This window comes from Ursus americanus, chromosome 22 (genome assembly GCF_024610735.1).
Source record: "Ursus americanus isolate L20-20 chromosome 22, mUrsAme1.1.p, whole genome shotgun sequence".
NCBI classification, from domain to species: Eukaryota; Metazoa; Chordata; class Mammalia; order Carnivora; family Ursidae; genus Ursus; species Ursus americanus.
This window is the reverse complement of record NC_142148.1, coordinates 392,198-419,446: the sequence shown is the minus strand read 5'-3', so window position 1 is coordinate 419,446 and position 27,249 is coordinate 392,198. Positions and strand designations below refer to the sequence as shown.

Below are 27,249 nucleotides of genomic sequence, written 5' to 3'. Positions count from 1 at the left end.
GACCAACCTGTCACTCCCTCCTACAGCCGCCTACACACCGATTTCCGGTGGGTTCCCCGACAGTACAAACACGTGGGGGGGGGCGGGGGTGGTGGGTGGCTGCAGAGGCCATCTCTTGAGACCCAGAGCCCTAGGTCCAGACCAGGGGCCCATCTGGCAGAGCCAGGAGCTGCGGCCCCCAGCTCTGCCCTCCTAAATCTGATACTGAGCCTGGACTCTAGGGAAAGCCTAGGGCAGGACCAGGAACGCCTGTTCTGCTGAGGATAAGGCGAGATTCTGACCAGGCTCCTCGACTCCCTTCCTCTCCATGGGGGCCCTGCAGCCTGGGGACTGGGGCTACCCCTCAAGCCCAGGTCCCAGGCAGGACAGCACTCGCGTGCCCCCCAGCTAACCAGGCACGGCTTCATTTTCCCAAACTTTATTTTATAAAATGTATAGAGTAAGTTACAGTGGTAACATCCTTTTTAATTAAAATAAGTTAGGACATCGCTGTAAGCAAGGCCACGAGGCAGGAAGAGGCTGGGTGGCGGCAAGAGCAGCGAGGCTCAGAGCGGCCGCTAGCTCGTGCAGGCCACTTCCTCCTCATCGCTGCCGTCAGGCGCCGCGTCCGTCCCAAAGTAGCGGTCACCGAAGTTACCTGGGTAAAGAGACAGACCCTTGCGGTGAGCACTCAGGCCCTCAGGCCCTGGTGCGCCACCGACCGGCCCGGGCAGGCTCACCGATGCCAGGGATGATGCGGAACAGGTCATTGACGCGCTTGTCCACCGCCGTGGTGATGATTCTCACTCGTGGGAACGCATAGGCCACCGAGTGAACACCCATCTCCGCCATGAGCAGCGACAGCAGGAAGATCTTGTCCTCGGGAACGTCATGGTCCTGCGCAGGAAGGGGCCGGTAAATTCCGACCCGGCCCTGCCCCGCGCAGCCCCCTGCGCCCACTCACCAGGAGCACACGCACAGCCATCATGGCTGCCGCGCCGGTGGACACGGTGCAGTCCATCAGGATCACGTGGTCGTCACTAATGTCCTTGGGCAGCCGCAGGTAGTGGAGCTGCGAGGGGCCACAGTCAGAGCCCGCCCGAACCTACGGTTGCCCTTCGGGCTCCCGCCCCCGCACCTCGGGCGCCCCGGTGCCCCCTTCCCGGCCCCGCTGTCCCTTCCCCAGCCCCCACCCCCCGCCTCCCGGAGCCCCTCAGCCCCGCACCTCGGGCTCCCCGGTGAGCTGGTTGGTCTGGATGAGAATGGTGCCTATGCGCACATCTTTGCACACGGCCCGCAGAGCCGGCTCCATGGTCTCCCCCGCACGCAGGATGGACACGCCAGTGATCTGGGGGCCCGGAGGTGGGGAGGGGGGGGATGAGCTGGCCGGACCTCCCACCTCCCGGGCCTCCCCAGCCCCGCCCCCGGGCCGCGGCCGGCTGGTACCTGCTTCCCCGCATAGCATTTGCCCGCGTAGTCCTGTCCCTGCGGGGTCTGCACCACGCAGTCCTGCGCACAAAGGGCGTGGGGACGCTCGTGAGAACCGGGAGCCGCCCCCCGCCCGTCCCGGACACCCGCCCCACACCCTGCTCCGCACCTGGAAGGGCAGGAAGGAGAGCGCGTGCTCAATGAGCAACCGCATCAGCCTTTTGGAGTAGAAGATGAACTCGTCACGGCTGGTCTCCTTGTCCCTGCGGAGCGGCTGGGTTAAGCAGAGGTGTGGGCCGCCAGGGGCCACCTCGCCGCACCCAAGGGCCCTCACCTGATGATGGTGTGCATGCCCCGCACCTGCGGCGTGCTCTTGAGCACACTCAGCGTCCGGGGCAGGGGGTGGCACTGGTGCGCCGAGGCCAGCGCGGCCCTGGGAACACAAACCGATTGGGGGCTCAAGAAGGGGTGTCTTCTCCCTGAGCCCCATCCTCCCACTCCGGACACTGTGTGGGGGGCGCACGTGATGGGGACAACGAGGTGTGCAGGTGGGGGCCGCCGCCTCCCTGTGGCTGATCTGGAGGGAGGACCCCAACCCCCAAATACCCCGCCAGGCGAAGGTTGAGCAGAGCAGCTGACCATCAGGTGGGAAAGGAGGGGCTGTGGTGTGAGCCCCCCTCCCAACCCAGATTCCCTCCTGCGCTTGCTTGCTTGCTCGGAGAAAGCAAAAGGGGACCAGGTTGCGGGAGGGCGAAGGAATCTCAGCCCCAGGATGGGCAACTGGTCCTCAATCCCAGAACATGTCTCCCTGGGAAACAGCTGAGCTTCAGGGCCAAGCCTCGCCCTGACTCTTCCCTCCAGGGGATGCACGGCCCCCTCAGGAGACGCGCGGGCAAATTTGGCTCAGGGCCTGCCCTGCTGCACCGTGCCCAGGGTGGGGAAAGGAGCAGGGGGGAGCGGCAGGGCGGAGCAGAGGGGGCGGGGAGGGGCAGAGCTGGGGGAAGGGCAGGGCGGAGCAGAGGGGGCCGGGCGGGCAGGGGCGTGCGGGAGCAGCCCCCCCCCCCCCCCCCAGCGCACAGCACAGCAGCACTCTGTCCTCACATATCCCAGCGCAGCTTCCTCTGCTCGCCAGGTGAAGAGTGTTCAGGGAGGGAACAGGGCAGGAAACCCAAGGGTTTACAAAGAGGCGGAAAAGAACAGAGAGAAAAAGACCATTTAGCACGGGAGCGAGTCCCTGCGGCCACCAGCTGGCCTGAGCAAGAGAAAAGGCAGGTGGCAGGGCGAGACCCTGGGGGGCTTTGTTCTCCTTGGTGTGGCTGGCAGCACAGGAGCATGAGTGCCTGCACCGGCCCGCACCCCCGCTGCCGGTGGCTTCCTGCCCACGGGTCACCACTTCCTTGGCTGGCCAGAGAAGGGAAACTAGCCGGCTGCGCTGAGGTGTTTTTTTCAAGTTTGACACCCTGGAAACTTGATTTTCAGGACAAAGGCTTCCAGGGGGCCTGGCAGTGCAAGACCTGCAGGTGCTGGGTCTAGATGAGAGCCAAGCGGTGACTCATGGAGGGCAGCACGCTGCAGGGGCCGCTCCCAACGCAGCAGCTTCAGGGCTCCTGAGCGTGAACTGGGGCTCTCCTGGTGCACCCCAATGCCACAGAAAGCCCAGGCTCAAGGCAGGTCATTCATGCTGGACACTGTGTGGGATGGGTGTTTCATCCACTCTCCCCTGTGAGTTCAGAGCTCCTCCTGGCTCTCTCTCCGGAGAGAGTGGGCAGGGGGTCAGGCGGTTGGGGTCTCACCACCATCTGGGGGCATCCAGACTGGACCCTCAGATCAGGCAGAGGACCCTCTGGCTGCCGAGGGACATGCCTGTGACTGCTGACGGGGGGTTGGGGGGCAGCAGTGCTGGCTCAGGACAGCTGTGCCCTCTGGCGTCAGACCCCATGCAACCAGCCCCATGTCGGGGAGAGGCCTCCAGAGAGGTCTGACCAGCATAGAGTCAGGGCACTGTGTGATCCTGGGCAAGTTCCTTAACCTCTCTCTCTTAGTTTCCTCATCTGCCAGCAAAGACAGACACAAGCAGTGTGGGGGCCACCACACCATCCTTTCTTCGCCTGGGGCAGGGCTGCCACAGGGGATCGGCATGACAGGAGAGGACCCTCCCACCTGCCCAGGTGACAACCCAAATTCCGAGCTGCCTGTGGATGCTGGAAATGCCTCCTTCTGCGCAGACAGGTGTGGGAAGTCTTACCTGACACTGAGCTCACGCTGCGGCAGCAACACAGGGAGACACAAGGGAACGGGGGTGGCGTGTCAGTGGCGGGAGCACTGCTCACCTTGCAGTCACCGGACACCTCGGCCCTCCGGGCCACCCCCACCCGGGAATGGACCTGCCATAGGCCCAAGGGACCATCCCAGGTGGCCACCAACCACGGGAGGGAGCCAGCTCTTATGGCCCGTATCCTGGGCACCCTCTGGACTGGGCACGAAGAGCCAGGGCTCCCGGGGCTCAGATTTCAGGCCTCCAGCACCCCATTATAAAGCCTGCCCAGAGTGGCAGTGCCCTTAGCCAGCCCAGGGCATGTAACTTCAGGTTGGGGCATCCCTCCTGGAGTGCTCAGGATGCGGGCCTTGGCACTAAAACCCAATGATCCCCTGAAGGTTTGGGAGGAACAGGAGTGGACCCTCCCACTCAAGGCTCAGCTCGGCCTGGAGTATCAGAAGGCACCTCTGCACCCCACACTTTCTCAGGAAACCCAGGGGCCTCTGGCCAGCACAGAGCGCTGGGGGCTGACTGAACCAGCCTGGGACACTGGAGGGGGACAGTGAAGCCAAGGGGGCTGCACAGCAGGCGGCCGTGGTTGGTGGCAGCAGGGGAGCAGGGTGTGGGCTGGGGGGCTGCAGGGACCTGGGGACCGAGCCCAGCTGGCTCACCTCCTCCAGCTGGCTGTGCATATGCTGCACGATCAGGTCAATGGCCACTGTGTTCCCGCTCCCTGCGACGGGACAGGTTAGGAGGGTCACATGGGGTCCGAAGCCCCCGCTGCCCACACTCACAATGGCAGCTGGGTCTGCAGGCTCACCCCAGGGCACCACGATGTCTGCCACACGCATAGTGGGCTGGATGTACTGGTCGAAGGCAGGTTTGACGAACTTGTTGTATTGCTTGATGACACCCTCGATGTCTCGGCCTCGCTCGCTAATGTCCCGGCGCAGCCGCCGCACAAGGCGGATGTCAGAGTCTGTGTCCACAAAAATCTTCATGTCTAGGAGCTGGATGGGGAGAGCGGGGTGCTGAGTGGGGCACGGCACCAGCAGGGCCGGTGTGGGCGACCTAGGGACCAGCTCCTGCAAAGACCTTCGGGCACCTCAGAGGTGTGGCTGGCAGTGTGCATGGGTGTGGGGAAATGTGTGGGGGCAGGTAAATGGGGAGGGTGCTGTCCCCCAGGGGCTTCAGTCAAAGGGCACCAGATGGACACTGGCTGCAGAGGCAAGGTGGAGCTGGTACCATTACTATGGGTCGTCAGCTGTCTGTGTGCCCTCACACATGTCAGGGGACAGGAGACTTGTCCCCTCCCCACCATACCCCCCACCACAGTGCTCGGGCTTGGTGAGTTCAGGTCTGGCCCTAAAGGGGCTGTTGAGGGGCTGGGGACTACTGCCTGGTAGGCAACAGGGTTCTTGGGCCTGAGCCCAAACTCACTGGCCTCAGAACTACAAGGAACAAGGACCAGAGCACAGGCCTCCCACATGGGCCTCAGTGGGGGCGGAAGAGGGAGCCACCCACAGCAGGGCCTGGCAGGAAGGACGCAGCTGTGCATGCCTCCCAGGGGGCTGGACAGCACAGACACAGGGGGCCATCTCCATCCCAGGCAAGAGCACGCATGTGCATGCACATGTGAACCAGCACCCACTACCCCAAGGTCACTCTGACCTCAGTGACTGCATGGGCCCCAGAGAGCAGCAAAGGAAACAGAGACAAGATGGCGAGCAAACATAAGAAGAGAAGGTCAAGGCGCTGGCCCAGGGCTTGCACCCATACCTGGGAGTGAGCCCCTCCTTAGGCCGCCTCCCGCACCAAAGGCATTTCCACTCTCTCTGTGGGAGTGGTGGGTCTGTTCCACCCAATGTCCTTGACCCACTCTCCAGAGAGCAGCCATTCCCCATCCAACAGCCAGTGACCACACCACCGGGGGGGACAGTGACCACGTACCACGGGGACAGAGTGAGTGGCTTGTCCTGCTTGGAGGAGGCAAGTTTAAGGTTAGAACCACAGGAGAAGCAGGGGACTAAGCAGGGATGGGCATTCCCAGCCAGACCATAAGCCTTGCTGCCCTCACCTCCAGCAACGTCTTGTCAGCAAAGGCCATGATGCCCTCGAAGATGATAACGTTTGCACCATAGAGTGTTTTCTGCAAAGGAATCGTGCAGCTGGTCGCCTGCCATGCCTGCCATGTTCCCAGGCGGGCACGCACAGCCCGAGCCCACTGGGCCTACCCAGTCCTTCTTCCGGCTGTGGGTGGTGAAGTCGTAGACAGGCACCTTGACGCTCTTGCCCTGTTTCAGCTTCTTGAGGGTGGACACGATGAGGTCAAAGTCAAAGGCGTCTGGATGGTCGAAGTTGAAGTTGTTGTGGGCAGCCTGCTCCTGCTGCTGCGTGGTCAGCACCTGTGGGAGGAGGCGCTAGGGGCTCTGTGTGCCCTCCGCACCATCCCTGGGACAGGGGCAGGGCATCCAGGCCCTCTGCGGATGTGGCCCGCGTGGGCAGGTGTGCTCCTCACCTTGTAGAAGGAGTCCATGGACAGCAAGACCACCCAGGGCACGTCTAGGGCCTCAATGATCATCCTGGCCACAGTTGTCTTCCCGGAGGCACTGCCACCTCCCAGGCCTGCAGAAAGGGGCAGAGAGACCCTGAGCAAAGGCAGCAGGGCCAGCCCTGCCCCCAACACTCTGCCTGCAGCTTCCCTCCCCTGCTCCCCAGGCTTGACCCCACTCAAGTGCCCGAGGCAGCCCACGTTAGCGGCAACGCCACTTGGGTGTTGGATGGCAGGTCCTGCCTTGCTCACCGATGGCAAAGGCCTCCTTGGACTGTGTGCCATGCTCATTGTACCAGGGCGGCCGTCCGGCCGTGTAGATGGTGCGCTTGCTGGTGCGTAGCAGGGGTGGCTCAGATTTGCACTGGCTGGTGGTGCGCCTCCGGGGTGAGCGCCTGGTACCCACGGGCGGGAGGAGCCTGTCCAAGGATTCTGCATTGCTGCTGCAGAGGAGGAGGACATGCCTGCCTCTGCCCAGGGCCACCAGCCACCCCGCCATCCTGCGTCAGGCCTGGTGTGGCCGGCCCCGGGGTCCACCCCACACGCAGGCACATGGGCATGGCCAAGCTGGGCAGACTCAACTGGGGGCACAAGAACGCTGCCTGCAGCCCATCCACAGGGCTCCTGGCCTTGAACTGTCATTGCCCACACACATTCAGAGGGACAGCAAACGGCATTAGGGGAAATGAGGAGTGCCATCCTGGGCCTGGCCCCTGTCCCCTCAGATGAGAGGGGAGCACACCAGGGGCAGTCAGGACCCCATCAAGGACCATGTTCCCTCCCACAACACTCTTTGTAAGATCCAATCCCTGCCACCCTGAGGGGCACACGGGGAGAGGGGCTCCCGGACAGAGAGGCTGCTGACGGGAAAGCTGAGCGGGCTGGCAGAGGAGATGGGTGCAGGAGGGAATCCCTGGGCTGGGGGGTACGGGAGGGAGTCCCTGGGCTGGGGGGTGTGGGAGGTGCCAGGAGGGAGTCCCTGGGCTGGGCGGTGCAGGAAGGAGTCCTTGGTCTGGGGGGTACGGGAAGGAGTCCCTGGGCTGGGGGGTACGGGAGGGAGTCTCTGGGCTGGGGGGTGAGGGAGGGAGTCCCTGGGCTGGGGGGTGCAGGAGAGAGTCCCTGGGCTGGGGGGTACGGGAGGGAGTCCCTGGGCTGGGGGGTGAGGGAGGTACAGGAGGGAGTCCCTGGGCTGGGGGGTGCGGGAAGGAGTCCCTGGGCTGGGGGGTACGGGAGGGAGTCTCTGGGCTGGGGGGTGAGGGAGGGAGTCCCTGGGCTGGGGGGTGCAGGAGAGAGTCCCTGGGCTGGGGGGTACGGGAGGGAGTCCCTGGGCTGGGGGGTGAGGGAGGTACAGGAGGGAGTCCCTGGGCTGGGGGGTGCGGGAAGGAGTCCCTGGGCTGGGGGGTACGGGAGGGAGTCTCTGGGCTGGGGGGTGAGGGAGGGAGTCCCTGGGCTGGGGGGTGCAGGAGAGAGTCCCTGGGCTGGGGGGTACGGGAGGGAGTCCCTGGGCTGGGGGGTGCGGGAGGTACAGGAGGGAGTCCCTGGGCTGGGGGGTGCGGGAAGGAGTCCCTGGGCTGGGGGGTACGGGAGAGAGTCCCTGGGCTGGGGGGTGAGGGAGGGAGTCCCTGGGCTGGGGGGTGAGGGAGGTATAGGAGGGAGTCCCTGGGCTGGGGGGTGCGGGAGGGAGTCCCTGGGCTGGGGGGTGAGGGAGGGAGTCCCTGGGCTGGGGGGTGAGGGAGGTACAGGAGGGAGTCCCTGGGCTGGGGGGTGCGGGAGGGAGTCCCTGGGCTGGGGGGTACGGGAGGGAGTCTCTGGGCTGGGGGGTGAGGGAGGGAGTCCCTGGGCTGGGGGGTACGGGAGGGAGTCTCTGGGCTGGGGGGTGAGGGAGGGAGTCCCTGGGCTGGGGGGTGAGGGAGGTACAGGAGGGAGTCCCTGGGCTGGGGGGTGCGGGAAGGAGTCCCTGGGCTGGGGGTACGGGAGGGAGTCTCTGGGCTGGGGGGTGAGGGAGGGAGTCCCTGGGCTGGGGGGTGCGGGAGGGAGTCCCTGGGCTGGGGGGTACGGGAGGGAGTCTCTGGGCTGGGGGTACGGGAGGGAGTCCCTGGGCTGGGGGGTGAGGGAGGTACAGGAGGGAGTCCCTGGGCTGGGGGGTGCGGGAAGGAGTCCCTGGGCTGGGGGTATGGGAGGGAGTCCCTGGGCTGGGGGGTGAGGGAGGTACAGGAGGGAGTCCCTGGGCTGGGGGGTGCGGGAAGGAGTCCCTGGGCTGGGGGTATGGGAGGGAGTCCCTGGGCTGGGGGGTGAGGGAGGTACAGGAGGGAGTCCCTGGGCTGGGGGGTGCGGGAAGGAGTCCCTGGGCTGGGGGGTACGGGAAGGAGTCCCTGGGCTGGGGGGTACGGGAGGGAGTCTCTGGGCTGGGGGGTGTGGGAGGGAGTCCCTGGGCTGGGGGGTGCGGGAGGGAGTCCCTGGGCTGAGGGGTACGGGAGGGAGTCCCTGGGCTGGGGGGTGAGGGAGGTACAGGAGGGAGTCCCTGGGCTGGGGGGTGCGGGAAGGAGTCTCTGGGCTGGGGGGTGCAGGAGAGAGTCCCTGGGCTGGGGGGTACGGGAGGGAGTCCCTGGGCTGGGGGGTGAGGGAGGTACAGGAGGGAGTCCCTGGGCTGGGGGGTGCGGGAAGGAGTCTCTGGGCTGGGGGGTGAGGGAGAGAGTCCCTGGGCTGGGGGGTGCAGGAGAGAGTCCCTGGGCTGGGGGGTACGGGAGGGAGTCTCTGGGCTGGGGGGTGAGGGAGGGAGTCCCTGGGCTGGGGGGTGCAGGAGAGAGTCCCTGGGCTGGGGGGTACGGGAGGGAGTCCCTGGGCTGGGGGGTGCGGGAGGTACAGGAGGGAGTCCCTGGGCTGGGGGGTGCGGGAGGGAGTCCCTGGGCTGGGGGTGGCCCGTAGGGCAGCCCTTGCTTCTTGCCGTCCAGCACACTGAAGACCGAGAAGGCAGAAGTCCCCAGGAGCCGCAGCTGGAAAACCCAATCTGGGGAAGGCACAGACAGCATCTGCGTCCTGCTCCCGCCTGTGCTGTACCCCTCGTGCCGACGTGATATGCTGACTTCCCATTGGTTCCTAAGGGACATGGTGTGACTGCCGGCCCAACGCCTCAAATCCCAACAGTGACAGCTCTGGGGAGACTCAGTTTGGCTGAGTGGCCCAGTTGGGAGGTAGTGCCTGCTTGATGCCTGCTCAGAGTCTGTGCTGACCGGCCTGGTCACAAAAGCCAGGTGTAAAGATGGCCACAGGGCCAGGACAAGCTCGGGGAGGAGGCACTTCTGGCCACCGCAGAAAAGAAGGGCTGGGCTGGTCAAAATACCACCCTGCAGACCTGGTCCAGAGGCTGCAAGGCCGGTGGGGGCCGCTGCAGCTGCTGACCGTCTGGGCAGAGCCCCAGTGGGTGGGAGGAACATGCAGGGAGTCAGGTGCATGTACTGGGCCGGTCAGGCCTTGTAGGATGTTGCCTGCAGCACTAGCTTGTCCACCCCTGGTCTGGGACCCCAGAGAAAAACACTGCTCACTAGCATGAAAGCCTGAGAAGGTGTCCTGAAGTCTGCTTAGCTGAGAAAGCCAAGTGCAGTAAGATGTGAACCCATTTCTAGAACCCAGCAAACGCGGCGTGCTCACCCGCACGCACCTTCGTGTCAATGCATACGAGCAAAGCGGGACACACAGAAAAAAGATGCAGACATGCCAAGATTGCCCTGGGGACCAGGGTTTGGGACTCCTGCCACGTTGAATGTCTTATAAGCACAGACCAAGCCTGCTACCACCGCTACACCCAGCAGTGTGAGGCCATGGGGTGCCAGGAATCCGGCCAGTGAGGGCGGTGCCAGCTTGCCGAGGGCCATGAGACTGCCTTTCTGCCTCTGGAACAGCCCGGGCATCTCCGCCTTGGGAACGCTGATGTTCCCAGCTGTGCAGTCCGCCCAGAGCACCTGGTGCTGCCAAGAGCCAGGAGGACGGTGTGCCCACGCGTTTCAGAGTAGCAGGTAGCGGAAGGAATTCGCTAAAGCCAGAGGCGGGACAAATCACACCAGCAGTGCCTGAGGGCTCTGAGGACACCTGCCGCACAAGTCCTAGCAGTAAGAAACCTGCCATTACAGGACAGGAGCCACATGGCACATCCCGGGGGGACAGACAACACAGGGCTGCCACAGCTCCTCGTTGTCAGGACAGCACGAGGAGCCAGCAATGGAGGTAATTAGCCAGTCTGTGTGCTCGGTGTCACCTCTGCAGCTCTGGGGACAGGCACTGCCACCCAACAGTCAGTGTGAAGGGGACTCTGCCAAGCATGGAGCTGCCCCAGCGGTGCTTCCCACATTCCCGCTCGGTCAAGCCAGAGATGGACACAGAGGGGGTGGGGAAGGTTGGGGGGGGCAGGAGAGAACAAGCAGGGGTGTCTCCAGGCCCTGGACATACTCCTCTAACAACACTGAGCACACAGCCCCGGGGCTCACCGATGCACTGCCCTCCTGGCAGCTGCCCACATACCCCAGAGAGGACAGACGGTCCATTTGGGGAGAATGGAGCCCTCCCAGCAGCCGCAAGGAAGCTCCATGGTGGCCCTGGGGGTGATGGCAGGCAGAAAACAAAGTCCAGCCCGGCCCCTCCCCCTGTGCCTTCTGGGAGAAAACTCTAATGTGGAAAACCCGACTTGCAAAGGAGGAGGGCCTCACCATCTCAGGAACAGGCTCTTGTGTGCTGGTGCCGCAGGCTCTCTCTCCCATAGCCAGGACTGCCTCAGGGCAGCGTAGGCCTGGGGCTGGCACTGCTCCCATCCCCCTGCTTCTCACCCCAGTGCAGTGGCCTGACCTCTCCAACAGGAAACTCTGAGTCCTTATTTGTGAGTGCTCCTTGTCCTATTGAGGTAGTGACGGCCACAACCACTGATGACTTCTGAGGCTCACGCTGCCAACAGCCCGGGGCAGACACCGTCCCAGGGAAGAGTGCCCATGCGCCAGGAAGAGCGGAAAGTAGGCCAGAGAGAGCCTTGCCAGAAACCCGCCCCATCTGGGGCGTGTGACGGGTCTGAACGGTATCAGGCTGGGTGTACAGCCAAGCCCAGCTCCACTGCCTTCTCCAAAGCCCCGTCTCTCTCTGGGAAGCAGGGAGGAAGCCTCGCTGTGACCTCAGAGCAAGCCTCACCCCATTTTCTCAGCGACATGACCTTGGAAATGGGAATGTCGCACCGAAGATCTCCTCTCCCAGTCCGCAGATGGATGGGGTGCTTCTAGCCACAGTGACAAAAGGTAATTTCAAACCAAAGGATTATGAGCCACAACGGACAGAGACTCAACTGTAACAGACAGCCCAAGTAAAACCAGCCCCTGCTAGAGGCCAGCCCAGCCTGGCCCCTCAAGAGCACCTACCCGGCCTGTTTGTCTCCTGACGTCGATTAGACACACGATGTGCAGGGGTGCGAGTGGCCAAGACACAGCAAAGGCGGGTTGCCTCACCACAGCCGCGGAAGATGACAGGCGTGCCACTCACCTGCCTTCTGCTCCAAGGGCCCAGCACCCCGAGATCCTGATGCCAGGGTAAGCTGGGGGGCTGCTCATGGCTGGGACACAGGGGACGGCGGACAGCAGGGTGATCCCAGGTGTGTACAGAACATCTCCACTCTGCCGCTTAGACCCCCAGTAGCCCCCCAGGACAGCTCAGGGACCACCTGAACTGCCCTTCCATGGGTGGGCAGGCAGCACAGTAGGCGAGGAGCTGGGGCAGGGGTCGGAAGAGCCACGTGAGGAAAGAACGGGACCCACTGCCGGCCTCTGTGTGAGGCCAAAGGCATTAAGAGGGTCACCCGTCTGGGGGCTGTGTGCTCTCCTGATATTAATAGCACTGACCCTGCTGAAAAGAACACTGCCGTGGGGCCCTGGCAGAGCTCAGGCCGGCCCTGGGTGTGAACTGCCCCCACCCCCCCGCTGTGCACTGGCTGGAATACTGCTGGCCCAGGCTTGCTGAGGACCACGGTACACCCCCCCAGAACACCATGGAAAAAACTCCAGACCCCAGGCCTGCTTGGGACTGTAGAGCCAACCCCCTCCTACCCACCCACAGCAGAACAGCGAAATTGGGGAAATCGGAGTGTCTCCAGGCCACGCCTTGCTGAATGTCCTGAGCCCTGCGTCACACCCTTGGCCCCAAGGTGCCTTCTAGAGGCATAAACAAACCTGAAACTCTAGCCACCCGCCCCGCCCCTCCAGGGGTAGACTCCAGCACATCCCCCAAGGCCACCCAGCGTTCAGCCAGGGGACACAGACAGTCTCTAGCCTGGCAGCAGGAGGAAGAATGGGTTCAGCTTGCTGAGGATGGGTCAAAGAATCTTTACTGCAGTGTGTTAAGGGGTCTGCATCCCTAAGTCCCTGGCCTCCTTTGCAGCTTTTCTCCTGACTTGGCTTCTAACAACACAGAGGCTCGGGGAAGAGAGAAAACTCTACATGCCGTTCACACACCTGAAGAGGGGCTACTCCTGGCAGCCGCCTCAGGAGAAGCCTCTCCTGGCCACCCAGGTAACAAGGGTGTGTCTGCCTCCCTGTTCAGAGGCACCTGGAGGCAGGACTGAACTGTCCATCTTTGCCCACAAGAGCTTCTCCCTCCTGACCCCCAGTGTGGACACATGGGCAGGGGCCGGCCCCCCCTTCAGAGGCAGGAGCTGTCCTGGGCAGGGCTGCAGAGTTGGGGCGTGCAGCACCAGGGCCTCCACAAGTGCCTGACACCCTGTCCGGGTTTAGGGAAGTTTGCTGGATGAGTAAAAATGAGGCCAAATGGAGGAGGGAGGAGCGGATCCACTGCGGCCTGGCCCTAGGGATCCCAGACTGGCTCAGGGACAAAGAGGTACCAGGGCTTTCTCAGGACAGATCAAGTACTGTGGGGGCTGAGAGGCTACAGCCCTAAAGGGGCTGAGAAGACTCAAGAGGCTTGCAGGGCCCCTACCCCACCACCCTGGAAACCTCCCTGCAGAACCCACTTGTTCCTTCTGCTCTGGACCGGCCCAGTCAGCCTCCCTCCATTCCCACAGTTCAAACCCATCTCCACCTGGACCGCACAGGGAGAGACTGCCTAAGGGGTTCACTGTTATCACCGCTCTACCTGCACGTCCAGTGCTGAAGTGTCCAAGGTCCCTGACCCTCCAGAGGAGCAAACAAACAAAACACAATGGCGAGGCGGACTAACCGCACAGACGCAGCCACAATCATGTGGACAGGGAAGCTGGAGCGATGGTCAGCGGGGGCCCTCAGGGGGCGTGCAGGGATGGTGGGGGCAGCACAGGGAAACAGCGCTCAGGTTACCAGCATCGGGGAAGAACCGTGAAGTCCGGGGGCAGTTCCAGGGCAGACCCCGTGGGCCTCTGGAGAAGCGTGCCGCTGGCAGGTCCTGGCTCCCTTCCTACAACATCCACCTCCCTGGGCACCACGAGGGACACCTGTGCCCACTACCCGACTCCGTACACAGGGTGGGGACCAGCTGCAGCTGCCACCAGTCCATGTCTTCGGTGAGTGCTTCTCTCAAGAGCTCATCTGGCGTTACCCTGTCTGATCTCGGGCGAACTCAAAGACTCTTTGGAACTGGCAGGTATCACAGACTCAAGTCTACGAGACGCAGTCATCCTGCGCCAGAATGTAGTCACTTTTCGCTGGGAAGGTGTGAGCCTCCTCAGGGCAGCTCCCCTCGCCTCGTTCCTCTCCCTGCCAATACAGTGGCTCCCTGGCATCCAGACCATCCTGGAAGAGGCCAGGCACACAGCATTTCTGCCTTGGAGACATCATCCAATCCGCGCGATGAGATGCCCAGGCCGGAACGACGGCTTCCTTGGATTCCCCCTCCCCCACCCGCTGGCTGTCGCTGAGCCTTCCTTAAGGGACAGGTCAGACCCCGAAGTGAGGAGCCAGCCCTCAAGGGCGGGGGCTGCTCCAGAGCAGGGCTCAGCCGCCACCCCCTGGTGGGCCGAGCCCTACGAGCACCAAGTAGGAGCCCATTTCCTCTTGGCCTCTTCCACCTCCCCGGTCAGGGTGACAAAATGGCTCTTCCCCCGCTGCACCCCTCCAACTCCAACTCTTGCAAAGCCTCCACAGCGCCTCGAGGTGCGGCACAACAGGTGGGGCAGTCACAAGGCACTCCGGACTCACGAACCCTGGCCTCTCGGGTGGGGCAGGAGCGGGGGCAGGGCCTGAGTCCCCCTCAGAGCGCCAGGGAGGCACACGCTCCCGCCCCTCGGGACGGGCACCAAAGTCAGCTTCAGGACAATCCGCTTTACCCGGCCGGCCTGCCCACGAGCCCGTCCCCGCCGGCCACCGCGAGCGGCGGCGCACGCACAGTCCCACCTCTCGGCCCCGCGCCGTCGGCTCCGCCAGGCCCCGGGGACCCTCCCACCGCGGGTGCCGGCAGCCCCCGCGCGTCCAGGCCCAGCTCGTGGCCGTCGCCCCTGCCCGCAGGCCAGCGCCCCTCGGCACCGCTGGCGGGGGCTCCGTCTCCCGGGGCCTCCCCCTCCCGCAGCAGACGCGAGGGGGCGTGCGCGGCCCCCAGCCCGTGCCCGGCGCGCCGCGCCTACCGGTCCTCGCACGCGGTCTCGCTCCTCTCCGCTGGCTGGTCGGGCCCGTCTCCGGCCGCAGCGGGCGGCGGAGGCAAGCGGGGCGCGTCAGCAGAGGCTGGGGGCGCCGCCATGGAGCTCAGAGGCCTCGCCGCGGGCCGCCGGCCGCGGGGCGGGGCTCTGGGGCCGGCCGCACTGGCCTCCGGGAGTCGTAGTTCGAGGCTTTGCGCCCCGAACTCGCTGGCGCACCCCGCGAACTACAAGTCCCACAAGGCCGTACGGCTGTGCATGCCGGGACTCGTAGTCCGGCCTCCTCCCCCGCTTGCGGGGGGGGGGGCGGGTCTTCCACGAGGAAGGATTCCCACCCAAGAGCTTTACCACAAATTCAGCCGCACAAAGCCCCTGGAAAAAAATCAATAAACATTTATTTGATACAGTCATATTTAATACATACAGTTGATGGCCCACCCCCACGCCACTTGGGGCCGAGGAGGCCGGGACGAGGACCGGGGACAGATGGTCACAAGGCGGGCAGGGCCCGAGCTCACCGCCAAAACATCTTGCAAATAAACACTTTGTAGATAGAATATATATGTATATATATGGTTACAAGTGATAGCTGGAACCTCTCTTTCAAAATGCACTTATGTACGGAGAACTGGCATTAAAAAACCCAAACCAAGAAACCCAAAGCACAGGACGTGTGGCTGCCAGGCCAGAGGTGCTAGCCAGGCCCCCTGAACCCCAGGCCTCCAGGGTACCTGAGGCCTGAACTGGACACACCGGGACAGCCCTGCCCTCCGTGGGTCAGGGTGCACCCGTTCTCTCCCTTCCGAACCGGAGGGACAGGAGGGGGGCTGCGGCTGGGAGGGCCACTGGTCACACCAGGACACACCCTCATCTGCCTTTGCACAAGCAAATAAAGTGCACCCTATTTTTGTGTGAAGTGTCAGCCCCTTAAGTCGGCCCTCTCCCCTTCTCAGGGCAGGGTGGGGGAGGGGGTGGGCTGGGCCAGAGGTAGATCTTCAGAAAGGGACCTGGCATTGTGCCCTGGGCTTGGGTCTTGGGCAGTGTCCATGCCCACCATGCCCTGGGGGGTCTGCCACTCCAGTCCCTCTCATTGAAGGTGTCAATCAAAGCCAGGTGGTTACCTGGGCTGAATTCCCACCAGAGTGGGAGGTGGGCAGATCCCGCTGAGCCCCCCAGGGCTCTGCCCCCTTTGGAAGAGGGCTCTGCCGACCAGCTCACCACTGCCACTCACCAGAGCATGGGAAGCAGGAAAGGAAGAAGGGAGAGAGGGGTCCGACCCAACAGCCACGTTTGGCAGCAGCTCCCCACACCCACTTGAAAGACAAAGAAGGGGGTTAAAGTGCTAAACATCAAGTTACCCAGGACCCCACCTCTTCCCACACATCTCAGCGGGGTTCCCAAACCAGGGACCACCTGTGGACTTCAGGGGGTGACCTGGAAACTCACCCCCCAGCAAAAAACCAGCCCCCCACTCCCCAAGGGCCGAGTACCTGAGAGGCTGGGGCGGGCGGCCGTCCCCAGCAGAGGTGTTGAGGTCCAACCTCCTCCAGCCATTGGTGACAAGGACAAAATGCACCTAGGGCTCCTGCCAGCACCTGCATCCCCTCCCTGCCCAAGGCTGCCCCTGCAGTAGCTGCCTGATCCCACCTCTGCCTCCACCAGCTGTATACCATAGTGACACCCAGGAACACAGAAAAGAAAATCCTTCTGCCCATGCAGTCCAAAGCCCTGCCCACGCTACCCTCCCTTGACCTTTGACACTGGATCACACCCGTCCACCCACGCCTCTACCCTTTGATCAAATTAAGGTGTGTGTGATTGGGGGCAGTGCATGTCTCGACACCCCCTCCCTAGCACACCAGGCCAGGGCTGCCCAGGTCAGAGCCTTTTGGGCAAAGGAAGATGCTGGAGACAGGCAGCACGACATGCCCCAAAGGCCCCCCTGGAACCTGTCTTCCTACTGCAGAGCTAGGAGAGCTGAGCCCGACTGGGAGCTGGGAGCCCCTCCTCTCCTGGGACTAGATGAGGACGGGAGCTGGGGTGGGGGGGCAGAGACATGCCTAGTCAGCACTGCCTCCCTGAGCAGGGGAAAGACACCCCCTCAGCCCCCAGATCCACCGTCGGCACCAGGAAACCCTTAGCACCAAAATGTCAGATTGTTGTGTTTTTGTATAAAAAACAGAATAAAAAAAAGGTTGTTACTTGTCACAGCAACAAGACTGGCATCCACTACACCCAGGAGACACACGCACACGGGCAAATATCAAAATTCACATCGTCCAGGATCGGCAAGACCAAGCCCTCAGCCCACCCCCACCCCCCAGTGGGAAATAGCCTCTGTCCAAACCCAGTAGCTCTGAGTATCCTCCCCCTCCCTACATGGCCAAAGTTGGAAGGTGGGGCCCAGGGAGGAGACCAGAGGCAGTGTGGCCACCTCCTCTGGGTGCCCTGAACTCCAGCCTGAACCCTGGTCAACCTGCAGACCTAGCCATCCCCTTTGGGGCCCAACTCAGAGCTGCAGAGCTGCCAACACAATGTGACCTTGGCCAAGCTCCCTCCCTGGCCTTCAGCTCTCATATCAAAAGACCACACAACCAGAAACGACAGGGCAGGTAAAAAAGGGAGAAGGGGACTCCCATGGGAGCCTAGCCACAAGCCAACTCAGACCAGCAGACAGAAGGCTGATTCCCACAGGAATCACTCCTCAGAGCTGGGCCTCAGTTCCATACCCCACATACCTGTGGGCCCCAGGTTGACCCTAGAGCCTAGACTGGCCCATGCCTAACCCATTGGACTGCCCCAACCTAGACCAATGGCATTAGCGAAGCTGGAGATTGGAGGCAAAGCTATGCTCCACGTGGCCCCCTTATCCCCTGCTCCTGCCGCCTTGCAGGTCAGACCAGAACCCTCCCCTCGCCCAGGCAGGGAGCACCCATGGAGACGGGATGGCAGACAGTCCCCTATTAACAGGGCCACCTCCACCCACCACGACGGACAGGGGCCAGTGCGGCAGAGGCCCAAGCACAGCAAGGGTTGCACAGGCAGGGGAAGGTGGGCCTGGAGAGGTAGAGAACAGAAGCAGAGGAACCAGAGGCAGAAGGACAAGGGAGGCCACGGTGGGGCAGGCTGTCAGGTCAGCACGGTAGCAGTCAGACTCAGGGTCTGTCCTGGGAGGTAGCTGGGGGTGCTGGGGTCCAGTGTTGGGTAGAGAGGTGAGGCTGCTCAGTCAGGTGCCCTCATCAGCCCAGAACCATGGGTCACCAAGGACCCCCAAGCCTTGGGCCTGAGAAAGCAGACGGGGCATGGAGCTCACATGGTGAAGGCCATCTGCCTGCCCTGCGCTGCCCCGTGGCCCTGAGGCCTGAGCTGCAGACCCTCCTCCTGCCTATCCAGGGCCCCTGACTCTGCCAGGCCCGTCAATGTCCCTCCACACTATTGCACTTCTGTTGCTGCCACAGGCCCTCCCCCAAGGAACCCCACCCATGTGTGCCCTGCACAGCCTGCACAGGGGAAGGGCCACCTTCAGGAAGGAGAGAGGGGCTGGCTGCCTCCACTGGACAGATGAATAGGCAGGGGTGGGGGATGGAGAACTGGAGGGCAGGAAGTGCTGGAGCTAGCTACCCCCACCCTCAACAGAGTGGACTTGCCGTCCAGTGTGGGGACCAGGCCCCACCCACCTGCCAGCCACCACGCTCACTTCTCAGGAGCCTTGCTGGCTCCCACCTTCCGGCCAGTGGAGCCCCGGGCCCCCCTGTCTCTGCCTCCTGGGGGCCAGTCGTCCCGACGAGGGGGCATCTTGGGTGCGGGCTCCTCAGGGGTCCGCTCCTTGGGCTTTCGGCCTCGCTTCTTCCCGCCCGCCAGACTCTTCTTCTCCTCCTTCTTGGGCGCCAGTGAGTCCTGGCTCCTATGTTTGGGAAGTGGGTCTGCCGAAGTACGAAACCAGTTCTGGAAAGAAGAAAAACACAGTGCAGACCCTGGGACAGGAGGGTGCTGAGCACTGGGGCTAGGCAGGCCACTGCACTATGGTGGCCGAGCAGCAAAGCGCCCACCCAAAGGGGTATCTCCTACTCAGGCTGCTGGGGGGGGGGCACCCAAGCTTCTCTGCTCCTCCAAGGAAGCCAAAGCCCCTCTGAAGGGAAACCACCAGATCTCTCAACTTTGGCTGCTCACTCAAAGGCCATACAAGCCATCAACCCACGACTCCCACTGTGGCCCAATCCCCTGCCAGACCAACAAGGCTCTCAGCCCATCCCACCTCTGCATGGGTCTTGAGGATGTGATATTTGACTCCACTCTCAGAGCTGAACTCCTTCGGACACAGCAGACAGCAATACTTGCCCACTAGGTGTTCTCCCTGCAAGGCACAGGGCAGGCTGGCCTCCAGAGGTTGGATCCCCCCCCCAACCCTTGGAAGACCAGAAGCACCATATCCGACCAGGGCACCTGCCCCTCTGCCTGCCCCTGTGTGGCTACAGGGTCCGGGAAGCCACAGCTCATCTGAATGGGTGCTCAACACCTGGACTTCAGAGACCCATGAGGCTTCTCTGTGGCAGGACCTTGGAGTTGCCCCCACTAAAGGAAGGTAAAGGATGTAGAGAGCATGGGAAGAGGCAGGTGCCCCGGGGGAAGGGTTGCGGCCTTTGCTTGAGGGCCCTTCACCCCAAGCCCAGGTCAATGGGCCTGCTTACAGCCACACAGACAAGGAGCTCCTGTGGGCAGAACAACTTGGGGCTGACGGACTCATGGATAGGGCTGGAGTGCCCTGGGTAGGGTTGGCCATCGGGCACTGGCCAGTCCCTGGGCTCATGGAGGAGCCTGTCCCATGGGGGTAGGGTCACACACTCAACGTGTGGGGCCCTCTAGGGGTTGGCTGGGCACACCGAGTACCCGCCCCACCCTGGGAAAGGGCCTGGGGACTGACCTTGCTGCAGCTGGCGAGATGGGCCTTGAGGCCAGACACACTGGAGTAGATGGCTTCACAGCACTGGGGACAGGAGGCAACCATGGGAGAGGGCCTCCCAGCAGATGCCCCCGCACAAACATACACGCACTCCTTGCCCAGAGGATAGGGGGTTTCTCTGGGGTAAGTGTGGGACTTGACCCCAGGAATCCTGGGGTAAGGGCAGACTGGACCTCTCCATTTAAGGACCCTGCAGGGGCCCAGGGATCACAGATAGGCTGGTCACTTGGAGGCCCCCTACCCAGGGCCACACCTGGGCTCTTTGTCCTTGAATCCCTGTGTCCCCACACCCACCCCACCAGCCTGCCCCAACTCACGTCATTGGGGCAGTTGACGTGGCCTTTCTCCTTGACTTCATTCTTCCATGCCTCCAGCAGCTGGGGGTTGAGCGTGGGGAGGCCTGGCCGAGTGTAGTTGAGCTGTAAAAATAGGTGTGCACCCAGGTGAGCCCAATGGGGGCTCCCAAGTGCCAGGCCAGAGCTGAGCCCAGATACCCCCAGTTGCTCTAAGGACCTCATCTGTGCTCTCCACAAAGGGGAGATGTGAACCTAGACAGTCAGCCAATGGCCCAGGTCACAGGGGCAGGGCCGTCGCAGGGGACCCCAAGCTCAGTCACGTCCTGCTCAGAGATGGGAACTGGGGGCCTGGCGGCAGCTCACCCGGGCAGTCTCAGGTACCAGGTCGTCCTTCACCCGCCGCTTGGTCCAGTCTCGAGCCAGTTCATCCTCCGCGATCTCCTGCAGGTGGAATACGGCCACCTGGGCTGACGTGCGGCGGATGCGGCCACTGGGGGTCCGCTCCACCCCCAGCAGGTCCTCAGTTTCAGGGGGCTTGTCCTCAGGCTCCTCGGGTGGCTGCAAAGCAGGGAGGCCGCGGTGAGCCACAGGAGCCACGGGGCATGAGCCACAAACACAGAGGCTCATGATTCCCCACGCACGTGGTCCCCAAGAAGGGAGGCCCCAGGCCACGGGCTGCTCACCGGGGCCGTGTGCTCTGAGCGCATGTGGTAATCGTGTCCAGCCTTGGAGCGGTAGGTCTTTCCGCAGTGGGTGCAGGGAAAGGAGGGGCTGTCCACCTCACAGGGAGGCTTTCCACAGCGTCGCTGGTGGTACTGGTAGCCCATGAGGCTGGAGAAGGCGGCCCCGCAGCCCTGGGGTCGGGCTTGGGTCAGTGGCCGGCGAGAGGCTGGGCCTCATCCCACATGTGTGCCTCACACCCCGCCGTCCCACTGACCTCCTGCGGGCAGCGCAGCCTCCCCATCTGCTTCAGCACCTTGCGCAGCCGCTCCCGTTCCTCCTGCTCGCTCCCCTCCGAGGCCTCAGCGTCAGAGGGCTGGGGGCGGGCCCAGCCTTAATATCCCCACCACCACAGGGCCCCGCCCCTGCCCCGGGGTCAGGGCCACAGATGTCCAAGGTCAGGCATGGGAACCACCGAGCTCTGCTGCCACGCGGTCAGGGCAGGGCATGCAGGGTGGGGTGGGACAGACTGGGCCGGTGGATGGTGGGTCAGGGCGTACCTTGGCGCTGTGTTCAGCCATGGTGTGGTAGTTGAGGCCGGCCTTCGATTTGAACTGTTTCCGACAGTGCTGGCACTTGAGAGCGTCCTGCAGCTGCACATGCATCCCTGTCGTGAGATGCTGACTCTGGGCACCTCCCCACCTGGGACCCCGGGGCAGCCTTACCTTCTGACACACGTCCATGTGCTTCTTGAGCCCCACGAGGGTCTTTCGGGTGACCACGTTGCAGGTGGGGCAGACGGCCTCCCCCCGTTCATGGATGGCCCGCTGCCAGGGCTCCTCAGGGCCACCTGTGGGGCAGGGCCAGGGCCTCAGGGACCGGTGGGGGCTCCCGGACGCCCTGGATGCCAAGCACAGGACCCGCGGTCCACTCTCAGCCCCTAGTCCCTGTGGTCCAGGATCTGCCCCAGAGTTGAGATCTGTCCTGCGCCCCGCCTCACGGCAGCCCCCGCACCTGGAGCTGGGTGGGCCGTGGGGGGCGGCACTTCCTTGCTGACAGTGCTAGCAGGAACCAGCGCCTTCTTCCGCACGTCCTCAGGGCCCGGCCCCTCCTGCTTCTTCGCACGGTGCATGCGGGATTTGTCCTCCGCCTTGGCTAGGCCTGGGCGCACACACACAGGGGAGGGCAGCTGTGAGCCAACGGTGCGGTTACACGTGTGTGTGCATCCACCCCAGATGCCCAACTGGCCAGGGCCCTACCTTTGAGTCCGAAGGTCCCTGAGATGGACGGCTGCTCCCCTGTAAACTTCTTGGGTGTTTTCTGTTTCCTTCCTGACTCCGGGCAGAGAAGACAGAGGCCAAGGTTCTGGTCAAATAACCACCGGGAGGCCTGGGCCAGCGGATGGCTACCCCACCCGTCTCTGCCCCCCAGCTCTCCTCTTACTGTGCTTTGTGCGCTCCGCTCCCTCCTCGGGGGACACAGGGCCTGCAGCCCTCGGTGCTTCCTTGCTCCCCAATAGCCTGCTGCCCAGAGAGGGGGGGCTGCCGCTGGGGTCTGTGCTCAGCTGGAAGGCCGAGCTGTGGCCCGTGGTGGAGGGGCTGTACTCCCCGTTCTCTGGCCTCGCCTGCTTTGGCAGGACGGGGCATGCATCCAGGCCGTCCGCTGCCCTGCAGGGAGCAGGCAGGTGAGGGGCAGGAGGGCCCACTTTGGGCCCTGTTACCACCTGCAACCCGGAAGGAGACCCCCCCGTACCTTTTCTTACCACTGCTCCTCCCTGTGGCACGAGGGGTTTTGTTCTCAGACTTGGTCAGCAGCACCATTTTGCAAGGTGGTGTGTGTCTGCTGATGGCAATGGGCCTGCTGACCGTCACTGGCTTACTGACCACAATGGGCCTGCTGACTGTCACTGGCTTCGTGACTGGCACGGGTTTCGTAACCGTCACAAGCTTTGTCATCGGCACTGGTTTGTTGATGGTCACCGGTTTGGTCACTGGCATGGATTTGGTGACTGGCACTGGCTTATTGAGAGTCACTGGCTTGGTGACTGGCACAGGCCTGCTGACTGGCACAGACTTGGTGACTGGTACGGGTTTGGTGACTGGCACAGGCCTGCTGACCGTCACTGGTTTGGTGACTGGCACAGGCCTGCTGACCGTCACTGGCTTGCTGATGCCAATGGGTTTGCTGACACCCACGGGTTTGCCAATAGTGACAGGTTTGCTCACTCCAATGGGCTTGCTGACCCCAACGGGCCGGCTGATGGTGACCGGCCGGCTGACTGGTCCAGGCTTGGGGGCAGGCAGGGGTCGGTCCATATGGTTCCAAATGCGGTGCTTCTCCAGCTGGGTCTTGGAAGTGAAGGCAGCCTCACAGAAGGGGCAGGGAAAGGTCAGCCTTTCTGGGATGGCACCCTGTGGGGAAAGGGCAGGCATGGGGAGGGCAGCCTGAGGTGACTGCCCACACAGACCCTATGCAGGCAGGTAGGGCAGGGTGGGCCCAGGCCTCTTCCTCCTCCCTACCCCACGGCCCCTTACCCCTTGGCACCGCTGGTAATGATACTTGAGCCCGTAGATGCTGGGGAATTCCAGCCAGCACCCTGAGTTTGGACACTTCACCCTTGAGTGTGCCTTGAATTCGTCTTTCCACTGGTTCATCAGGGAGAGCTGGGCATGGAAAAGGCGAGGTTGCTGACCCCTCAGCCAGCTGGGCCTCTGCCAAGCCAAGCCCCAGACTCAGCACCCTCCCCAGGCCTGCAGGGCAGACAGGTGGCAGGAGCCCTTCCACCTCAGGACTGCAGCAAGATTCAGGCCACTCCAAGCAGTGACAGTGTACCAGACCTGTTCTAAAAGCCCCACAGATGTGGTCCACTAGGTCCCAGGCCACACCATGAAGCCTTAAGGCATGGAGCGACCCCTCTGATGCAGGCTGGGATGGCCTGGGGCTGGATGTGTGGCAAGCTAGCTAAGGCAGGGGGGTGGTCTTGACAGGCAGACCCCAGCATGAGTCCCACCCCAGCCTTCAGGGAGCTCACAGGAATGTCTCGGAGGGCCTGGTTCTCAGCTTTTGGACGCCCCTTCTTCTTCCCTTCGGTCCTGTCACTGGCTGGACTTCCTGGGTCAAAGCAGAGTGGGGCCTGGCTGGGCATTGTCTGCCCACCCCGGACCACCGGCATCCCTGCAACACATGATATGCCAAGACTTGGAAGCTGTGCTTCCCACAGCCTCGCCTGCCACCCGGGGGGCTGGTCAGGCCTGGAGTAAGCCGCGCTTCCCCCATAGTGAAGCATGGAGAGTGGGAGACTGTGGTCAGCCTAGAACAAGAACCCAGGGCCCCAGGCTGCCCCCACCCTGGGAAGGCTCTCAAGAGCCCAGGCAGCCCAGCTGGGTACCTAGGAGATGGACCACTAGGGAGCTGGGAGCCGGGGAGGAGTCCCACACCCAGCACTGGCTGCCTGCGATCGCCTGGAGTTGACCTTGGTCTGACCCCTCTTACCCAACTTTGGTGGGTCATGCAGCACAGGAAGTCGGACCTCATTCCGGCCTCCATCCTTCCCAGGTCCACTCTTGCTGGACCCTGGGAGCCGGCGTCCTCCTCCAACGCAGAAGGGATCAGTCATCTCTGCAGAGCAAGTGGACAGACCCGTGAGGCCTACCAGGCCTGAGTGAGAACTTGAAATGGGCTGGCCCTGAGCCCCACCCCCAGACAGGCCCCTCTGTGGCTCAGGAGAGGAGAGCCTGCCTGCTTGTGTATTTGGCCACATGGGAAAGTAGATGACTGAGGCTTCTGGTTTAGGGGAGGGGCTGCCCAGATGAGGTCCCCCCAGATCATCCAGGAGACACAATAATCTTGGGATCATCTGACCCTGTCCTGAAACCCTCATCAGCTCCCACAGACTTCCTCTGTCCCCAGACACACAGTCCCAAAGAGTACCAAGAATCACACCTGCTACTGGGCTAGGGGTGGTCCCTAGAGAGGGAGAGTGTTCAGGAGGAAAGAGGTCAACAGCAGCCCTCCCAGGGGCCAATTATGACACCAGTATGGCTGCTAGCTCACAGGCTGTGCTGGCCCAGGACCTTGGGACACCTTTCTCCACAGCCCCACCCAGACCAAAGACAATGCCACCCTACCTGGGTGGGCACCCCTAGATCCTTCTCTCCAGGACACAGATGGAAGATGGCCAAGATGGGCACTGAGGGCCCCCAGCCTACTCCCCCACTTAGCAAGTTCCCCAGGGGGTGGGGGTGGGGGCAGATCAAGGACCGAGCACCCTAAGGCAAGCACCTGGTTCTGGTCCCTATGCCAGCTGAACCATCCTATCTGACCCTCTTCTCAGCCTTGTCTCCAGCAGGAATCCCTCAGCCAACTCTCTACCTGGCTGACCTCCTCCCCATCTCCATTCTTAAAAGCCTCTCTATCCCCCACCTACAGGCCTGCCAGCACCACTCCTCCAGAGACCACCAGCCACTGGCCACATGAAATACCCCACTACCCAAGGCTGGGCCTCCATAGGCCTGTTCTGCTGGGGGATCCCACACCCTGAGAGCTGGGGGGAGGGACTCTGAGCTCAGCCCTACTGGATGCTCCCACAGGGACACCCAAGGCCACAGGAAAGGGACTGGGGACAGTTGTGTGGGCAGGGGGCCCCTCCTCTGGCAGTGCCTAGAGGGGGTCCAGAGGCTGAGGTCAGAGGTAAGGACAGTCACTGCCCGCTGCCAAGGGGGTGCCCATATCCTAAGCCTGGGGGGAGGTACGGGTTTGCGTGGGTCTAAACAAACTTCTCCTAAGTCCTCACACGGAAACTTCTAAAGGAGACCTGCCGGCATCAGTCACCCCAGCCCCGTGATGACTCCAACAGCCTGGGGTGTGGGTGCCTGCCAAGAACCCACTTTCCAATCGCTCTCCAGCTTGGGTGGAGAATTCAGAGTTGGGGGACTGGGGCCAGGGCTGCCCTAGGAGGCAGACACCCTCTTTTCATCCAGGACCTGTCACTTGAACAACAGGAGGAAAAGGGATTCCACACTGCTGGAGGGCCCAGCAGGGTCACAGAGGTGGGACCCTCGCAGGGGGGAGGGGGCGCCACAAGCAACGCTGGCGGCAGGACCGCGGCCCAGGCTGGGCGCACGGATGAGGCTGGCTAGGAAACGCACACCTGGAGGCTGGCCTCGCCACCCACCTGTCACCTGCAGCCGGGGTGCGGGGCCCCAGCCTGGGCCCGAAAAGGGCCGATCGCGGGCGCCGGGGGGGGGGGGAAGGGGGGGCGAAGGCAGTGAACCAAAATGGCGACTTTTTCTGGAGAAGGAGGAGGCAGGAGCGCGGCGCCGGCGCGGGGCGCGGGGCGCGGCGCTGGGCCGGGGGTGGGGGGGGCGGTCCAGGCGCGGCAGGGGGGCGGCGGGCGGGGGCTCCGGGCCCGGCCCCCACCCCCCCCCCGACCTGCTTGCTGGGTCAGGGTCGGAGACGCGGCCGAGCGAGGGCTGCTCCGGGGTCCGGCCCGGGGCGCGGCCGGCTGCTTACCTGCGGCGCCCAGCGGGACAGCGGCCGGGGCGGGGGCGGGGGCCGGGGCCGGGGCCGGGGCGCTGGGCGCGGGGCGCGGGGTCCGGGCGGCGCAGGCTGCGCGCCGCGCTGCGCACATGCGCGCTCCCGCCCCTCCCACCTTTGACAGTTTTACTGTGGGGGGGGAGGGGGCGAACTCTCGCGGTATTCCTGCAGCCGCTCCGCGACGGGGAGGAACGGGTTGGGGGGAGGGGGCCCATCGGCCCGGCCCCCTCTCCGGGCTCTGGACTCCGTCGCTTCTGTGGGCTGGGGCTCCAGTGCAAAGTGGCCAGTTATGCCACCCATAGGGCAAGAGGTGTTTTTCAGGCAGTGGGGTAAACTGAGGCACTATAGGGGTTCTGGGAACTGCCCGAAGCCCAGAGTCAAGGATCGAAGCGACCAGATGCCTCTAGGCGCTGGCTCTGGGAAGGTGCAGCCATGGAGACCACCGTCCTCTTGGAGCGGAACTCTCGGCCCCCGGGAGTCTTGCGCCTGCAGAGCAGGACATGGGTGTCTTCCAAGGAGCCTTGTGACCACCTCTGTCTGTGGCCACACTCGGGATTGCCTGGCTCCTAGCAGTGCTGGGGCAGTTTGAGGCCGTGGGCCCTATTGGGGCTACTGACCATTGGGCTAGCCTTTGTCTGCTTGGGGCAGGGGTGACTCTAGACCAGCTGTGCTTTGCTCCAGGGTGCCCCAGAACCCGGGCCTGTGAGGGCACCCCAGTATCAGGTCTGGGGGGAATGGGGCACCAACCCTACCAGGACTTGGGAATAAATGAAGCAGGGGAAGAGGTACTGGTTGGGAAACGGTTACAAGGTGCACCGCCTTCTCTGAACCCTTTCCCACCCCCCCCAACTCCTATTCCCACTCCCCCCTTCTGTCTACCCTGGAACAGGTTGGGTGCATTGCTTGGAGACAGGGCACAGAAGGTCAGATTGCGGTCTGTCTCTTCTCACAGGGACTTTTGAGACCTGCTTCTCTAATGGCTGGCACAAAGTGCTCACA

General features: G+C 63.3%; 2 protein-coding genes across 15 annotated transcripts; both read right to left on the bottom strand.

Moving 5' to 3' along the window:
* Positions 1 to 402: 402 nt before the first annotated feature.
* UCKL1 (uridine-cytidine kinase 1 like 1) lies at positions 403 to 15,067 on the bottom strand. 13 transcript variants are annotated; one of them, XM_087853417.1, is made up of 16 exons: positions 14,791 to 15,067; positions 6,468 to 6,658; positions 6,183 to 6,289; positions 5,899 to 6,069; positions 5,742 to 5,813; positions 4,485 to 4,674; positions 4,336 to 4,397; positions 3,653 to 3,669; positions 2,490 to 2,528; positions 1,742 to 1,840; positions 1,577 to 1,670; positions 1,426 to 1,488; positions 1,205 to 1,327; positions 944 to 1,051; positions 720 to 876; positions 403 to 637 (listed from the first exon to the last, which is right to left on the bottom strand). In XM_087853417.1, exons 1-16 carry the CDS (start codon positions 14,901 to 14,903, stop codon positions 558 to 560), a joined length of 1,686 nt encoding a protein of 561 aa, XP_087709543.1. In that variant the 5' UTR covers positions 14,904 to 15,067; the 3' UTR covers positions 403 to 557. The 13 variants fall into 13 exon arrangements, with proteins under 13 accessions (XP_087709543.1, XP_045650260.1, XP_045650253.1 ...); XM_045794304.2 differs by lacking the exon at positions 2,490 to 2,528; XM_045794297.2 differs by lacking the exon at positions 3,653 to 3,669 and having other exon boundaries at positions 2,509 to 2,528.
* A 105-nt stretch (positions 15,068 to 15,172) lies between these two features.
* Positions 15,173 to 26,282, bottom strand: ZNF512B (zinc finger protein 512B). 2 transcript variants are annotated; one of them, XM_045794267.2, is made up of 17 exons: positions 26,227 to 26,282; positions 24,208 to 24,333; positions 23,747 to 23,889; positions 23,250 to 23,378; positions 22,468 to 23,126; positions 22,159 to 22,382; positions 21,975 to 22,046; positions 21,730 to 21,876; positions 21,441 to 21,565; positions 21,276 to 21,368; positions 20,993 to 21,091; positions 20,739 to 20,909; positions 20,419 to 20,613; positions 20,077 to 20,178; positions 19,721 to 19,783; positions 19,055 to 19,153; positions 15,173 to 18,744 (listed from the first exon to the last, which is right to left on the bottom strand). In XM_045794267.2, the coding sequence occupies exons 2-17, from the start codon at positions 24,329 to 24,331 to the stop codon at positions 18,493 to 18,495; spliced, it is 2,697 nt and encodes an 898-aa protein (XP_045650223.1). In that variant the 5' UTR covers positions 24,332 to 24,333; positions 26,227 to 26,282; the 3' UTR covers positions 15,173 to 18,492. The 2 variants fall into 2 exon arrangements, with proteins under 2 accessions (XP_045650223.1, XP_045650243.1); XM_045794287.2 differs by lacking the exons at positions 23,747 to 23,889; positions 26,227 to 26,282 and having other exon boundaries at positions 24,208 to 24,314.
* Between the last annotated feature and the right edge of the window lie 967 nt (positions 26,283 to 27,249).